Source organism: Notechis scutatus, chromosome Z (assembly GCF_049901735.1).
Source record: "Notechis scutatus isolate UNSWTSFEM ecotype Mainland chromosome Z, rNotScu1.2, whole genome shotgun sequence".
In the NCBI taxonomy this organism is placed as follows: Eukaryota; Metazoa; Chordata; class Lepidosauria; order Squamata; family Elapidae; genus Notechis; species Notechis scutatus.
In genome coordinates, this window is record NC_142025.1 from 59,760,242 (window position 1) to 59,778,846 (window position 18,605).

At 35.5% G+C, this 18,605-nt stretch overlaps 1 protein-coding gene across 9 annotated transcripts in view; it reads left to right on the forward strand.

The window, feature by feature from the left end:
- TRAK1 (trafficking kinesin protein 1) overlaps positions 1-14,709 on the forward strand; it is a 289,447-nt gene extending 274,738 nt beyond the window's left edge. For 5 of the 9 annotated variants that reach the window (XM_087947778.1, XM_087947772.1, XM_087947777.1 and 2 more), the window contains one exon: positions 12,072-14,709. In XM_087947778.1, the coding sequence (XP_087803904.1) occupies positions 12,072-12,852 (781 nt within the window). In that variant the 3' untranslated portion in view covers positions 12,853-14,709. The remainder of the gene's footprint in view (positions 1-12,071) is intronic. The other 4 variants (XM_087947773.1, XM_087947779.1, XM_087947774.1 and 1 more) reach the window with 1 other exon arrangement.
- The last annotated feature ends 3,896 nt before the right edge of the window (positions 14,710-18,605 follow it).

The following is an 18,605-nucleotide window of genomic DNA, read 5'->3' on the forward strand; positions in this document are numbered from 1 at the left end:
TTAAATCAATTAATTCAATTATTTAACAATCTAATACAACAATCAATATTCCTTTACTCAATGTGCATATTTATAATCATTATAAAGAGAGAATAAAGAAAGAGAGATAATTCATCATAACGCCAAATAGTAAAGAAAAAGGAAGAAAAGAAAAAAAATTGATCAAATATATACAGAAAAAGGAGAGTAAAGGGAAAAGTGAAGAAGGAAATTTAGAGGTAAGATTTTGGTTTTCCGTCTCTCAATTTAAGAGCTTTCACTCCAAATGCACCAGAAGTGGGGAGGTAAAAATGCTGAATAATGACTGCAGTTACGCGGTATCTTCACTCATTCGGAAGCTTCCAATTTTGCTTTTTATCTTAACGTTCCTAAGTTCAATTGTCCTGGTTTTCTTCAGATGAAACCGCCTCCTCAAATGGATCAGTATTCTCCCAAAGGTCTGTTAGGTGTTTTATATTGGTTAAATCAGTTATATTGTTACAACCGCTTTAGCGTTTCTAAGTATTGCCTATGGTGCCGTGCTGTCTCTTTTCCGTCAACTTCAATCTTCCCGTCTCTGCTTTAATAAAGTCTATCCGAATAAAGATCAAATGGAATAGTCCGAATCCTTCACGACTTCCAGACTCTTTCCAGATGCTAGCCTCCCAACTTCAAAGATTTCCCTTTTTACTCGTTATTGTCCTCACTCTCTCTTCTGTCTGCCAAGCCCGTTCACTTTCACTTGTCTCGCATCCGCTTTTGGCCGCTTTCTTTTAGGGCTCCAGACAGACACTTGTAACAGCCTAATACAAGTCTATGACTTTCCAATCCTCCTCTCTGCCGCTAATTTTCTCTACCACACTCTTCCCGAACGATATCACAAACTGTCACTCACTCGTTTCTTTACATCGGTGGCAGTCCGGGCTTTGGGGCCACCATTGGTAGGAGGCTGTTTCTTGCTCGTTGGACTCTGAAGGGCTTCCTCTTCGCTGCAGGGGGGTTGCTTTCCCCACACTGCAGCCTGAGTCTTCCCCGCACGAATCTCTCCGGGACTTGAGCACGAATCTCTCCGGGACTTGAGCACCCTCAAAGGATCGCACCAACCGCAAGAAGAGATTAGCTGAAACCACGGACGGGCTTCTGCACCTCTGTTCGTCCTTGCCTTGCCACCGGAAGTCTGCTTATCCCTGCTTTCTCAATTGAGTCAATTCTGTGTCTCTGTTGCTGCCATGTAAACATTAAACCTTCTGGTATCAACCATCTATAATTCACCTCTTTTTTAAGTAGGATTTTAGTCAAGAATCGATACTCTCTTCTCATCTCTCTCACTCTTCTGGGTACTTGTTTCAGAACCACAATCTCCTTATCTTTATATTTCAATGTTTTCTCTCTTGTCACATGTAATATTTGCGTTTTAATAGCTTTCTTTGTAAATCTGATGTGAACTTCTCTTGGTAAACTATTTCTCATTGCGTACCTTGTGAAAACTTGAAAGACCTCATCTATTCCATCCATCATCTTCTCTTTAGTTATTTCCAGGGCTTCAGCCAAGATTTCTATTATTATCTCAGCCAAGTTTTGTCCCTTTTCTTCCTCTATGTTTTGGAATCTGAGATAAAATTCTGATCTGTCCATCTCCCATCCCAGCATCCCACTTTTATCTCATTCAACCACGGTTAATCTGCCATCAATATTGCCAATCTTCTTATCTCTTTGTTTATCTTCTTCAATTTTTTGGAATCTCTCATCATACTTCATCATCATTTGTTGAATATTCTCCACCTTTTCATCAGTTTTCTCTGTTCTCTTTTCAATATTCTCTGTTCTTGCTTGTATGTTTTGAATTCCTTGGATTATCATCTGCAGCGTCACCTTTTCCTGTTCTTTTTCTTGTTGTAACATCATCTGTATTGAGCGTTGTCCTCCAGATGGTGAAGAGGAAGAAGTAGGAATTGAAGAACCAGCCGGTGTTAGTTTCCTGCTCATTTCAAACAATTCAAAATCTTCAGGTTCTTCTAGACCTTAATCCGCTCATGTAATGACCAGTTGTAATTCTAAGTAAAAACAGTGAAGTAAGAAGGAAGCAGAGTAAAAGAAAAATTTCTTCAGGTTCTTGTACATCTTAATCCAATCAATTGGTTAAATAGCGGGAAAAACCCCAAAAAAGAAGAAAAAACCATAAACAGAAAAAGGGAAAATTGTTTATTGTGGGTGGCAAAAAATAACTTAAAATTTTTTTTAAAAATTATTCAGGTTTTTCAACACCTTAATCTAATTAAAAAGACTCAGGTATAAAAAGGAAGATAGAAAAAAAAGGAGCCACAGAAAAGACCAATATAGGAGATGAATAAAGAAATGGGAAGGGAGAGAAAAGAAAAAAAGACTACTCCCTTAAAAAGAAAAAGGAAAGATTAATACTAAGATTTTCCCTTTAAAATAAGATGCAAAGATAAAAAAAAATAGACTCCAAAAGCAAAAAACAAAAACAAATTTCAAAAGGCCAAAGGTCCAAATAGCTATCAAAAATAGTAGACTAATAAGGAGGGGGTTTGTTAAAGTAGAGAATAGCCCAACTTTTTTAAAAAGGGAGAAGAAACACACTGCACCTATTCAATTATCCAAGGCTTTTTGTTAAGTTCCAAACAATTTTATAACTCTCTTCTCTAGAGTCTTATTGTCTTCTTTCTGTAAGTTTCAACACCAGACTCCAGCCACTGATAGAAACCCAGAGGAGCACCTGCTCTTCCCTATATCTTATCAAACAGGCTTAAAATCCTTGAAAAAAAGCCTCAGTTCTTTCTCAGCCTTGTCTGGTCGAAAAGGAAGAAAAAGGAAACAATATTTCTAAGCCTCTAGAAGTCAGTGTTACAAATTTTCCTCTACTTTCACTTTCCCCCCTCCTTTCCAAACAAAATGTAATAAAAAATTAATTAAAAATGAAGGAAAGACTTAAAAGAAAAAAAAAGGCTAAAAGGGAACCTCTAGCTTAGAATATTATAAAGACAAAAAAAAGGAAAAAAGACAAAAATGAAAACCAGTCCAGTTTCAAAGTAAAAAAATCATACATTAAGAGTCCAGCAATAAAAAAAGGAAATATTAATTTTGACTTCCTGTTTAAAATCGTCGCTTAATCACTTCTGTCTTTGGTTTTACAAATTCTTTCTTTTCTTGAGGGCGTTCTTTCAAAACTTTTTTTTTTTTTTGTAAATTTTATTTGAGTTTCCACAAAGAAATACAAATAAAACATCTTTTTTGAAAGTAGCATAATCCCGGGGTTACATTTCTTCGTACAGACACAAATTCAATTTCATGCTCATTTTTATGTTCTATTCCATATCTTATTACTGTTTTACATTTTCTACATAGCTTCTCCCCTCTTTTAGTTTTCTCAATTTTATTTTAATTATCTCATCCCAATTCAAATCATTATCTTTATACTTTTTGTCTGTCCTGTTTCAATTTCATATTATCTTTTCTCATTAAACAAAGTTTCTCCTGTAGTTGCTGATTGGAGTATGACACCTTTATATCTTTTAATTTTATCCATTACACTCTTATTTAAGCTTCAATATATACCTTAAAGTTATAACATTCAATATAATACATAACTTCCATTCGGATTCTGCTGGGTACATTCTTAAAATACACACTATATTCTTTTTTAAAAAAATATTATAAATATATGTAGTTAAAACAATATAATACATAACTTCCATTCGGATTCTGCTTGGTACATTCTTAAAATACACACTATATTCTTTTTTTAAAAAAGATTATAAATATATATAGTTAACACATTCCATTCCAATTCAATTCTATCATTAATGTTAATATCCATTAAAATCTTAACTTCTTTAACATTACTTTTCAGTTAAATATCATACTTCTATGGGAACAGTTATAAGCTTTCCATAATTAATTCTCCCCCCCCCCTCTTCACTTATATTTTATAAAACATTAACTAATTAAAATGTTCCTGTCCCTTCCTAATTCGATTCTCTCATTTATTTTATTTCATTTATTTTATTAACAAACATTTCACTAGATTACAGTGACTATTTTATCCCTCATTTTAATCATACATTGTTTCCAATTTTCTAAAATTATTTCTATTACTAATATAACAGTACAATCTTATGTACCTTTACAGAATCCCTTTTTCAGTTAAATTTTCACCCATTATCTCTAAATAGGCCCTGTTTCTCTATATCTTGTTTCTGTCCTTTGTAACTTCTTTTCCTTTCCTTCTTCCCTCTCTTTTTCTCTCTCCCCTTTTTATCCCCTTGTCTCTCTACCTCTATTTCTCTCTTCTGTATTCCCCTCTTCTGCTGCTTTCCAATATTATACTTATTTTTCGAACTATTTTTCTTTTCTTTGGTTGTTTTTTTAAGTCTTAAATTCTCCATTCTCTTTCCCCCCTTTCCTTTTTCTTCCCCACATAGAATTACTTGTTCATTAAAGATGGCTTCTTCTTTGTCCCAGTCTTCTTGTTTTGCAGACGGTTCTTGTTGTTTCTCATAGTTCCAAATCTCCATTTCTAATAATTGAAAAACGAAACCAAAAGAACCTCTCCCTTCTTGTGCATCTTCTTTGTACTTTTCAAGTTCCATTTTCAATTCATCCAGAAGTAGTGCCATTGTATAAATTTTTAAACAACCACCCGATTGATTTTAGTCATTCAAATGCAATAACCGAGAATCCAAAGATCACCAAGTAATCCAAATACACGCAAGCTGTTTCTTTTTGCTTTTTTTTCACTTTCTCTTCCTGGGGTTCTACTATATAGTTGCCAAGTTTCAGTTAAAATGTATATTTTAGAAGTCTTGTTGAAGTTTTACTTTAATTTTTTTTTAATTCCAGGCAGTCTCCTCCCTCTTCCAGATCCTGCCCTTATTCTTTTTCTCTCCCTTCCTGCTTATGAAAAAGAAAGTTTTTAATGTCCAGAAATCTTTATTATCCCTTTGGCATTTTGTTTTATTTTCAGCTTAATTGCCTATTGATGTCAAAGCGGATTTTTCCAATTTCTTATTTAAGTCTCTTAGTTGTCAGTATAGGGAAAGGGAGAGAAGAAGAAAAAAGCCAAACCTTTCCCTTTTCACTTTCCTTCGCTGCTTCCGACTCTTTTTTGGGAACGATGTTATTTTTTTTAGTTTAAATTCCAGGGTACCTTAGTTGTTGCTTTTGCAATTTAACCTGGTCAGCCAGAACTTTCACTTCTTATCTTCCTCCTGCACATTCTTTTCCGGTCGAGTTCTTCTTTGAGGTGGCCATTTCTGACCACCGCTGCAATCGCCTTCGGGAAAGGGAGTAATGGCCAGCTGAGGAGGAGAGATGGGGCTCTCCTCAACCCTGCTGGCAGTCTCCCCCCTCTTCACCACCTCTACGGGGTGGCTTAGCCCCGAAACCAGCCGGCTCGGGGCGCTCCAGTGGCGAGCCCAGACTGAAACCACACACGATCGCGGATTTCTGTCTGTCGCCGAAGAAGCTCAAACAGGAAGTGGGTGTTCTTTCAAATCTTAAAATAAAGGAAAACTCGCACCAAACCGGCACACTTTCTCTTTCCATTCTCTTCCATTTCAGAGCTGTCTCAACTTCAGCAGCTTTAATGGCTGCCTCTTTGCCACTGGCAAAAAGAGCATCTCCTGGATCGACCAGGAACTTTGTGGTATCCCTGGGATCGACAGGATGCGCTCTTTACATTCACCATCTCTTCGGGACGGTTTAGATCGGTTTGGACCGTCCAGAAGCAAAGATATCGGTGGCGATCTCAGATCTGCAAGATCACAAGCCATATCATCACAATGCCAGCTCCGCCCTGAACCTGGATTTTTTTCTTTAGGGACCCCCAAGGCCTCCACCAACAACTCTGCCATTATCTTGGCTAGGTTTTCTCCCTTTACTTTTTACATATTCTGGAATCTTAAATAATAAACATCCCAATCCATCTCTAATGTTATAATTGTTCTTTCTTTATTTTGATCTGCCAGTATAAGTCTGTAACCTACCTCTCCCACTCTTTTTTTCTGTTATGTCAGCTTTGTCTTCTACTTTTTGTATACATTGTTCAGTTTTAGCCATCATTTGTTGGAAGTTCTCTATTTTTTCTTCTACTTTCCTTATTCTTTCCTTCATATCCTCATGGAGGACTTGTATTATGCTTTTTAATTCTGCTTGCATCACGGTTGCTTTCTCCTGTTGAAGCATAAAGGTCCTCTGACCAGCTGGGCTGGATGTTGTAGATGATGATACTGAAGACAGTGCAGATATTGTTTTCTTCATTTTCAAATCTCTTAGTGTTTATAATCCACCAAAGATAAAAAATATAATCCTGATGTAATCCAACAATGTAATCCAACAAGGATAAAAAGTATAAATTGTAATCCAATTTTGATTGTTATCAGTCTTTAGGTCCCTTCTTTTTCTTCAGGTTATTCCAACCTTAATCCAATTTTACAAAAAAAGGGGGGGGGGAATCACTAAAATAGTAAATTATAATCCAGATCAGCCCACCAAGCCCAAAAATCAACCACCTGCTGTTTTATAGCCAAAAATAGAGCTCACAGAGCAAAGAAAAAATCAGAAAGGAAACCATTTCCCTATTCAGCACCTGTTTTGTTTGTATTGTTTTTATTTAAGTTCCTAGAGCTACACTGAGAAAGAAAAAGAAAAAAACAATAAAGTTTTCAGTGTTCCACTTTCTGCCTTAGTTCTTCATTCTTCAGTCAAAACAAACTTCTTATCTTTATTCGTTCTCAGGCTCTGAAGGTCATTGCTAGCCTTAAACAATTTCTTCTTTTCCTCTTTTATGTTCCAACTTTCACTTTTGCCTGAAGATGGCACTGTTGCTCTGTTCTCTCTTTTCTTTCTCTTTTGTACTGTATATCCCGTTGCCAGTTCTTAATACAAAGCATATATAGCAAAAAAAGAAAAAAAGTTTCTATACAATCAATTTGTGATAATCAAAAGTCTCTGGTTTAAAAATATTTTTTAAGATATCCAGTCCAGTTTCCTAAATATTCTCTTTCTATAAGTCCATTGGTCAACTTCCTGTTTCCACAATATCACTTGAGGCTCTCCTTGCCGCTTCTCTTCTACAGGTGGAAAAAAATTAAAATTCCACCTCTCCCTTTGGGTCCCACTTTCTTCTTTTCTTCCCAGGGGACTCTTTCTTTAATTGATGTTATTAAATTGAAAGTCTCTCACCCAGCACGATCACACTGTCCTTTCATTCCTTGCTCTTCTGGTGGCTGTCCCAGCTTCAGAGCAGCACACAATGGCTGCTTTCCCGGCTGTCAGGTTAGAGAACCTTCTCCAAATCAGTCAAGTAGATTGTGGGCTCCCTGAGATCCATGGAGTGCGCTCTCACTTTTCATCACCCCTCTGAGGCAATTTAGACACACACACCCCGGCAGCTTGGATTTCGACAATCCCATGGAGCATCCTGAGGCATGTCGTATTGCCACAATGTCAGCCCCGCACTCCCATTAGGTGTTTTCTTGGGTTTTAATCAAAGTCAGTAATTAAGCTTGAGAAATAAATAATTTACATATTTTTCTTTGTGCACTTTAATACTGTATCTAAATAAAACAACACTACATCCATTGTTTGAAAATGTTCCCACAGTTAACTTCTCCTTGAAAATAATATGCAAGCAAATTCTTTTTCATCAAATTAAGTAAAAAAACAGCAAAAAATAAGGATTTTTCTGCATTTTCTCTACTTTAGCCTTTTGTAGTTAAGGAGATCTTTCAAGTATAAACTTGAAAATTAATTAGCATGGGCCTTTTCTTTCTTTGTTTTTTAGGTATGAGAACCTATTAGCTGATTTATAAATATACTATTACCCAAAGAATACAATGATGGCAAGTTTTTTAGCAGGAGCTTCTGTTAATTCTAAAGATTCATTGTACAATTAGTCCGCCCAAGTTGAGGTCTTTTTATGTCTGGGCTCAGTAATTTCAGTAATTGCTCAGGCCTATGACTTTTGAATATGCACATATTCAGAGTGCAGTCACAAAGAATAAAAGCTTTTTATTTTTACCAGGACTTGCTAGTAGTTGTGAGGGGTCAGTTTGTATACAAAAGCCTGCTTCAGGAACAGTAAAAGCTAAAGACAAGATGAAAACTAGGTGGCAGTTACGTATTTCTAACAACAAATTCAAACAAGTATGTACAGCTGCATAATTACCTATTCATGCTCTCAGATATACCCATGCAATCAAATATCTTTTAATTTTATTTATGAAACCACTGTCATCATATCTAATCACATTTCACAATGGCATATAGCAATAGCACTTAGGCTTATATACCACTTAATAGTGCTTTACAGCCCTCTCTAAGCAGTGTACAGAGTCAGCATATTGCCCCCAACAATTTGGGTCCTTATTTTACCCACCTAGGAAGGATGGAAGGCTGAGTCAACTTTGAGCATGGTGTGATTCGATCTGCCAAATTGCAGGCAGCTGGCTGCAGCAGAAGTAGCCTGCAGTTCTGCATTCTAACCACTGCAGCTCATATCATTTATTATCACTTGGCATAGTCTGATTTTTGACAACATAACAAAACAACCACACTTTTTTACTTTGAGAGTAACTGGTATAAAGAAAATTGCTTCCCTTTTTCACTTTTCTCCAAATGTTGCACAGTTGTGCAGTGAAACCTTTACAACTGCTCTTACAGGAGAACCAAATGAATAAAGTATCCTTTCAGAAATATCAGCCATGAGGCTTGATTGTATTGACAACTACAATTGGAATAATCTGCTAAGAATTAACAGAGGGAAACGTGCAGTGGGGCAGAGAATATGTGGTGGCTTTGTTTTTGTCATCCAAGTTCTACATAATCTGTGACTCCCAAACTGAATTCACTATGCTTATGAGCACCAATGCCACTTCCCATAATCCACACCTTGTTTTGAAAACTTCCTCAGATACATCATTACAGATTGCAGATTAATTGAACCTCCACAAAGACACAGCTAAAACATAGTCATGAAACTCAACACCATCCCATGATATCATTGTCACAGTGGCAGTCTCCTATAAATACTGCCATTCCAAGACTAACATTTTTATAAGACTACCACCTATGACTTTTATTTTGATGGATAGTGTATTCTATAACACAATTGGTGATACTCATGTAGAATATTAAGGCAGGATGTTTTATACCATATTACAGATAGTCCTTGGCTTACAACCAAAATTGAATCCAAATTTCCACAAGTGAGTTCTGCCCCATTTTATGATTTTTCCTGACACAGTTAAGTAATTAACTTGCCACAGTTGTTAAAGGGATAATAACATGGTTGTTTAATGAATCTGGCTTCTCCATTGACTTTGCTTGTCAAAAGGTCACAAAAGGTAATCCATAACCCCCAAGACACTGCAATTTATAAATAAATTCTATTTGATAAATGTCCAAATAGTGATTACATGACTGTGGGAATGCTGCAGTGATTGTAAATGTGAAAAAATGGTAATAAATCACTTTTTTAGTGCTATTGTAACTTCAAACAGTCACTAAATGAATGGTTGTAAATCTAGAACTATTTGTATGCTGCATAAGCCATTATAATTTGATACATGTATAAGTTTAAACCATAATAGTTGGGTTTAACATCAATAACTTTTCTTCTCCAAATTATAAATATATGGTTTAGTCCAAAGTGCAAAACAGTTACCTGTACATATCTGTGACTGTGTTACAATTTGCCTGTGTATATTTTGTAATCATTTAAAAATTAATTTTTAATTGGAATACCCAGAACTGCTTTACAATAAAAGCTGTCAAACTTTCTTTTGATGAGTTAGATTAATTTATAATCTAGATTCCTAGATTATAAATGCTAACAGCCAAGAATTCTGCTAATAGGTATACTATGTCCCCATGTTTAGATGCCTTTTTTCTTCTCTCATGAAGGCAGCTGGTAAAGGTGATAATTTTGCACCTAAATATGGCAGCTCAGTTTTTATACATAACTTGTTATGAATTAGGAGGACCCTTGCTGCCAGAAATTATTAGAATCGAAGCAAATCATTTAATGATTTAAAAAATGATTATGCACAAAATATTTTATCCTGTCAAACATTAGCCACATATTGTTGGTAATTTGACAAAAACTGGGAGTACTTTCACATAGAAATCTCCATTTGATTTGCATAAGGGTTAATTTATCTATATCTTGAGTATCTGCCTCAGTTCAGGCCACAGAAATGGTGAATTATATTATCTGCCACTCTTATTCAATCTCCAGCAGTTTTTTATTTGTAATGTGTTTTCCACAGGTTGATAACATAAATGTTTTGTGTACAAGGAAAATTGCCTCTGCCTGTCTGCTTGTTTGCCTGCCTGTCTATATCATCTATTTGTTTCTAGGTCCATCTATCAACTATTTTATTGTCCAAGATAAATGTTCATCAGTGGACCTAATATCAAAAAAATTAAATTTAATTGGATTTTATTTTGGGGGGGTGATATGGCGACATTTGGAACTTACTGGGTAGACAGAATTTGGCTTCTTTTTCATTCTGACGGATTACATGATTCATAAGCATCAAGATATTAGAAAGGTTTATATTTCATTATGTGACAGAGAAGAATTGCTGTGTTACTCTTATCCCAAAGACACTTTTTCAAAAGACAATTGGACTTTCTGTGTTTTTTCTCTTGAAAACATTTCGCTTCTCATTCAAGAATGATCTTCAATTCTGATTGAATAGTGAAAATGAAAGAAACTTCTTGGACGAGAAGCGAAACATCTTCAAGAGAACAACACAGAATATCTGGTTGCCATTGAAAAAGCACCTTTGGGATAACCATAACCTGGATTACTGAGAATCTCCATGAATTGTGTTGCTCTTGTCATCACTGTTATCGGAATGTACTGGTGATAGAAATCTCATTATACTATACTTGAAAGAAAAATAAAGCAGGAGTTTTGAGAAAGGAAAACAAATTATTGCAACTGGAACAATAAAACAAATCTGCATGCAATTTAAAGTGTGCATTGTGTGTTTTGCATTATTTAATAAAACTTATTTGTGATTGGCATTTTTCTGACTTACTGCATGAATTTGTTTTGAAAAAAAAACGAGAAGTAAATTGGGTTTTGATTTGAGTCAAATGTCCATTAAGCACAAGTTTAGACTATCAGCATAACATGAACATTCTTTTTATTATATTTGTGGAGAAAAATCATTCTCAAAGTTATATAACATATATTAAAAAATTGAGCACTTGTAACTTCTAGGACTGAAATACTTCTTTTTTAAATTTGTAGATATCAAAGCACAATTCAGCCTTTTTCATCTTTATATTCAGGCTTTCCTTATATTTTTTTAAAGTTATGTGTTAACTAAGTTAATGAAATAAATGAACACTATAGAAAGAAATATTAAATCTCCTAGCACACATTGCTAACCTGTGACCTCACTTTCTCTTGATCTCCATCTCACAGATTGCTGTTGTGAGGGGAAGGAACTGAAAATGTTATTTCGAATATCTTGAGTTGATTAAGATAAAAGTTGGATGGTTATTATTCACAGAGGAATATGTCCATTCTTCATACAGTATGTTACCACCCACACTGAGATAAAATGTAGTGCTCAACATTACATTTGTGCATAAAAGATTAAATTATACTTTTTAGGATCTTACTATGGATGTAGACCTTTTTGATACAATAGATTTTATCTTTTGTAAGATTTTCTTCAAGCATTATTTTTATTTCAGCTGGTAAGTGGTGCTTCCATGTGCCTCATTAGTTGATTATTGCGAAGCAGAAAGTGATTTAGACTTAATTATTTACTGTAACTGGGATATGCTTATCATATTCATCTTTTCCTATTAGTCAAAAGGAGTTCAAAAAACCTAATAACAGAGTGAATTTAATTCAAAGTGTGCCTAAAAATGTATATTGAGAAGTTATCGCTGAAAAATATGAGATAAACATGGTCTCAAAAGCCTGTAGTCATAGGGCTTTTGTCGGATACAAGTACTGAAGAGGTTTCTTTAGTAATAAGTTTTCTATATTGTTCATTAATATTAATATCTGCAAAGAATTAATTTAAACTTTGCTTTTTCCTTAGCCTTAATGCAGCACCTACTCCAGCTTGTAGCAATGTCGGCAATTTGAAAGGCACTCCGGTGGCCACCCCATGTACTCCTCGGCACCTGAGTTTGGTAGAATCCTTCACTAATGTTCGGGAATCCACAACTACAATGACTACATCCTTAGGACTCGTATGGCTACTCAAGGAACATGGGATATCAGCAGCAGTGTATAAACCACAAAGTTGGGATAGAGTTGGTAGGAGCACTCTTCTGAGCACATATTCTCCAAGAATGACTGTCATTCCTTCCACTCCTCCAAACTCACCTATGCAGACACCTTCTTCTTCCCCACCATCTTTTGAGTTCAAATGTTCCAGTCTTCCTTATGACAACTTCCTGGCTTCCAAACCAGCTAATTCAATTCTGAAGGAAGTAAGGGACAAAAATAATATCAGAAACAGTGAAAGTCAAACTGACGTGTCTGTCTCTAACCTTAACTTAGTGGACAAAGTAAAAAGATTTGGAATTGCCAAGGTAATAAGTTCAGGGGAAACACAAGCTCTTAAATTAACTGATAAACAAGGACCTATTTTCTATGGATCAAAAAAGTCTGGAGGCCTGCTGCCTGAGAGTTTGCCTTTGGGTTGCCCTGTTGTGACAACTGCTATTGGAGGCATTCAGTTGAACACTGGCATTAGAAGGAATAGAAGTTTCCCAACTATGGTTGGTTCAAGCATGCAGATGAAAGGTCCATCAACTCTAACCCCTGGAATCCTAATGGGTGGAAAACTTCCCAAGCAAACTAGCTTACGATAAATGGCTTAATATACAGTTGTGCTCATAAGTTTGCCTACCCTGGCAGAATTTATGATTTCTTGGCCATTTTTCAGAGAATATGAATGATAACACAAAAACTTTTCTTTCACTCCTGGTTGGTGGTTGGCTGAAGCCATTTATTATCAATCAACTGTGTTTACTCTTTTTAAATCATAAAGAGTAAGCACAGTTGATTGATAATAAATGACTTCAGCCAACCGCTAACCATGAGGGAAAGAAAAAATTTTGTGTTATCAATCATATTCTCTGAAAAATGGCCAAGAAATTATAAATTCTGCCAGAGTATATAAACTTATGAGCACAACTGTATGTCAAATTTCTCCTTCAAACATTTTTTTCTTCCATTTGTTATTCAGTTTGACAAATCAACTTGGTGCCTAATTGGAGAAAGTGTAAAATTTATATAGGATGTAAATATGTATTAAATCTATTATAGATGAATCAGGTCACTGTTTTGAACATGTAACATGCTAAAAATTTGAAAAACTTTTGTTTTTCTTTGCACTGAAAAAAGCGATCCTTGCATAGGGAAAAAGAATGATCAATTCTCTAGTTAGCCTGACTTGACATGTCGACAGAATCATTTGGCATGATCATGCTGTCAGAATTGCAGGATTTCAGGATGGGTGGTGAATTCTATGAGGAGTCTTCATTTTTCATGAAGTGTTCATCGTAGCAGTAGCTTAGCATTTTGACCTTTAGCCTTTGTAGTAAGGAGGGAACATTGTACTTCAGGGGTCATATTTATAATTGATTTGACTTTTCCCTTATGAAATAAACTTGAAATAATATATATTGAGAAGGATTACTAAGCATGCTCAATGCCTCTACTGTTATTTTGTACCATGATCATATTCTATATATTTTTTTCAAAGCTGCACTGGTTATAAAGTGAAAATTATTTAAATAAACTTTTGCTGCAGACACGGAAAAATCATGATAATATAGACAAAATACCCTTAGAATTATTCTGTGCTTTAATGTAAAATACTAAAATAAATATCTCTTTCCTTGGGAGCCAAAGTTATTGAATAAGTTAATAGTTGGCCTCTTTAAAAACCAAATTTAAATCTGATACAAAAATGCCAAAATAACAAGTGCTTAAAATAAAAGGAATGACATTTGCAGCCACTTCCCACATCTCTAGCCTTTAAGTTATTGAAAGTTAGTAGTTTTATAAACAAAATATAGAACATTATTAGTTTAACTGATGTTGTACCAAGGATATAGTTACCAAAAATTAGGGAATAACAGTTCCAATTTTTGTCCTAGAATTTTAATAGAAAACTTTACATTTTAAATATTTCTTTTCTCAAGAATGATGATTTTTTGTTATCTTGACTTGTCGTTGGCTTAATAAGTCAGAATCAAAATATTTATTTGTTACTAATTACAGACAAATCACTATGTTCTCCAGCATTTGGAGACAACAGAAAAGTTTTGCTTGACTGAAGAGCATATATCTGTATTTCTTACTTTTCAACTGTGATGCATGGTTTGCGATTCCAAGTCTCATTCAGATAATGCTTAAAGCAGTCTAGCATGTAGAAATTTGGAGAGGAGGAGGGAACTTAAAACAGAATGGAATACAAAAGGAACTCCACAATCTAGCAGATTCAGTGTCATGGGCTGTCTCTTCATTTTTGAGGCGGTTATATAGGAAGCTCACAGAAGTGATTATGTAAATCACAGATATTTTAGAGTTATTTGGAAGCAATTGGTATATGTAGGTTGTATGAATGCCATAGTTTTTTGTCTTTTAAAAAATCAGTTTCTGTTTATTTAATGCCAGTGCATCAGTTTTGACATAATTACTACCGTATATGCCGGCGTATAAGACGACCCGCGTATAAGACGACCCCCAACATTTCCACTCAAAATATAGTTTGTTATATACTCGCTCCCTCTTCCGCACGCCTTCCACTTTTGCCCTTTTTTTTTTTTGAGGCACTTTTGTCTGCCGTGGAAGCGAATCCCGTGAAGCCGAAGGAGCAGCCAGCCTTCTCCCAGCTCCCAAGGAAGCGAGGCTCGCACCGCCGGGCTCCGCTGAGGTATCCGGCTGGGGCTGTCAGGAGTTGTTACCGCTGGCGCGGCTCAGCGCGCTCCAGTCCCGGTGCCTCAGGAAGGAAAGGCAAAAAGGAGAGCCGCGGCGGCGCTTTTGCAATGGCAGCAGCGGCTCCTGGTTTTGCCTTTCCCTTCCCGAGGCAACGCGGGACTGGAGCCGCGTGGAGCCGCGCCAGCGTAACAACTCCTGACAGCCCCAGCCGGATACCTCAGCGGAGCTCGGGCGGTGCGAGCCTCGTTTCCTTGGGAGCTGGGAGAAGGCTGGCTGCTCCTTCGCTTCACGGGATCTGCTTCACGGTGCGCAAAAGTGCCTCAGCCGCGGCAGCCGCAGTGCTTCCCAATTACTATTTGCCGGCGTGTAAGACGACCCGGCATATAAGACGACCCCCAATTGGAGGCATCTTTTCAGGGCAAAAAAGTCGTCTTATACGCCGGCAAATACGGTATATATTTCAGTTGTGTCAGACTTTTAATTAAAATACCACTGTATTAGATGAACTCTGTGTGTGTGTGTGTGTGTGTGTGTGTGTGTGTGTGTGTGTGTATACATGCATACATACATAGATGCATGCATGCATACATATACATATATACATACACACACAGTTGGTGGATTATTCAGTTCAGTACCACAATGAGCAGCGAGCATGTAGATTTAGAAGAATGAAAGAGGATAGTATATGCCACCAATTTTTGCATGTGTTTTCAGACCTCTATTTATGTCACAAATTTTTCAGCATATTGTTATTAGCTCTACTTTCCCTTTGTATGTGCAATTTGCAATTTAATTGCAAAAATGTGACATCTTTTTATCTGGATGTACCTTAAAGAGAACTAATAAATTGATAATTTTAAATAAATGAAACAAATCATAATGTCTGGAGTACTTTTCATGTATTCTGAGCCCATAATACCATTGTTGAATTAAAAGAAATAAAAAGCAAATAAATCAGGAAGCCTTATTATTATTTATGGAATAAAAATTGGGACAGTGTTGTTATTTATCACTCTTACTTATAGAAAACAGCCAACCATGGAAGATAAAATAGTGCAGTTCCCAAACATTTTTGGCTTTGCGGACTGGCGGGTAAGGATTATATGTGCATGCTCACCAACCATTTCCACAGCCTGGTTGCAATCCCCACAAGTTGGGGACCCCTGAAGTAGTATATTAAATAGTATGTTTTTCTTTAGAATGACAATGTCCGCTTAATAAAGGTTCTGTTGTGAATCATCTGTATTTTCTGCTTTTGTTTTCTTTTTCTTTTTTTAAAAAATTTATTAATTTTTAAAGACATACAAAACATAAATACACAAAAACACAAAACATAAAAAAATAAAAGATCTCTTTTCTGAAAGTTGCTTGGTCCCGGGTTAAAACTCTTGGTACAGACACAAATTCAAATTCATATTCATTTTATATAACATTTCATATCTTATTAACATTTTCAATTTTCTATATAGCTTCTCCTCTCTTTTAAATTTTCTCAATTTTATTTTATTTATCTCCTCTCAATTCAAATCATAATATTTATTATTCTTTGTCTGTTCTATTTCTTTTGTTCTTTTGTTTTCTGAATACTTTTTCTAATGTCAAAAAAATACGTAAAATTACAGAAGAATAGCAGAATTTAGCAATCTGTTTTTAGGCAAGAAAAGATTTCTGGAAATATTTTATAACAGGGATTTTATTTCATTGCTGGCTTTTGATTATTTTAGAAATCAATTCCAAAAGTTGGCTTTAATTTATTTCCAAAATTTCCAATTTGCCAAAAAATTGTAATAAATAACCAATCATTTATTTTTCTGACATTAAATGAAAAATAATTTGTGCTTTTTATAATAACCTGTTTATATATAATTAAGTATCCTGAAATTATCTATGTCTACATTGATTTCTAGAGAATTAAATATATTCGAATGGTAGGAATATTTTGTTAAGATCCTGAATTTGCATCTAGTGCTAAAACTGTAATTTGTTTAGGAGGAGTTTATCAAATACAATGCTTGAGTTCATTTAATGCATTAAGCCAAAATCAAATAGTCCAAACTATGGCTTGCATGATATCTGAGAAATGGGAAAAGAGTATTATCAATATAGACTGTATTTTACTTGCAAAGATTTATGAGATAGCTCCTGAAGTAGTTGTGTAATGATTTCTCAGACTACATAGTCTATATAATTCTGAATCCCATCTGCCTATAAATATCCAGGAAATTGAACTGTCTTTGGAGTTAGCATGAATATGATCAAATTGCCACTGTCACCAATAAAATTTATTTATTTATTTATTTGATTGTCAATCGCTTACAAGATACAGGTATAAGAATAAACATAGTTTCGAATACATGGGATGGATACTTATAAGAAAAATAAGAAGAAACAAAAGGACAGGGACGGCAGACACGATTGCTGTGCTTATGCATGCCCCCTACAGGCCTCTTAGGAAGGAAGTGAGGTCAATAGTAGACAGTCTAAGGTTAAAGTTTTTGGGGTTTAACCTTAGACAGTCTAAGGTTAAAGTTTTTGGGGTTTGGGGAAGAAACCACAGAGTCAGGTAGAGTATTCCAAACATTGACCACTCTGTTGCTGAAGTCATATTTTCTGCAATCAAGTTTGGTGCGGTTAACCTTGAGTTTGTATCTATTGTGTGCTCTTGTATTGTTATGATTGAAGCTGAAGTATTCATTTGCAGGTAGGACATTGCAATGTATGATTGTATATACTATATTTAGATTGGACCGAAGGCGGCGTAGTTCTAGATTTTCTAGATCTAGAGTTTCAAGTCTGATGGCATAAGGTATTCTGCAATGAGTAGAGGAGCAGAGAACTCTTCTTGTGAAATATTTCTGGACTTTCTCAATTGTATTCATATCAGATACATGATATGGGTTCCAGACTGATGAGCTGTATTCAAGTATAGGTCTAGCAAATGTTTTGTTTGCTCTAGTTAGTAGTGTGATATTGCCAAAGAAGAAGCTACATAGGATTAGATTAACAACTCTTAATGCCTTTTTGGCTATGTAGTTACAGTGGGCTCTAGCACTTAGATCATTAGAGATGTGTACTCCAAGGTCCTTGACAGAGTTTGGATCATCAACAAGGTCTTGACTATTTAGCTTGTATTTTATTTTCTGATTTTTTTTTGCCAATATGTAAGACAGAGCATTTACTTATTGAGATTTGAAGTTGCCATTTGATTGACCATTCTGATACATAGTCAAGGTCTTTTTGGAGGGTAGTAGTATTGTCTGGGGTGTTGAATAGCTTTACATCATCAGCAAAGAGAATGCAGTTGCTCTTAATATGATCACAGAGGTCATTTATGTAGAGTATGAAGAGAGTTGGTCCTAAAACACTGTCTTGGGGGACACCTCTGTTGACAGATACAGAATTTGATAGGACGCTCCCAATTTTGACCATTTGTGGTCTGTTTGACAGGAATGCTTCTATCCAGTTATATTGGTGTCCAGAGATACCATAAGATTTTAGTGTTAGTAGTAGTTTGTCGTGTACCACTGAATCAAAGGCTTTACAGAAGTCTATGTAGATTGTGTCTATTGTTTTGCCCTGATCGAGTTGTGTAGTCCATATGTTTTTTCAGAGTAAGAGTTGCAGATTACAGGATAGTTTTTTTTCTGAAACCAAATTGTTTATTAGAGAGTAG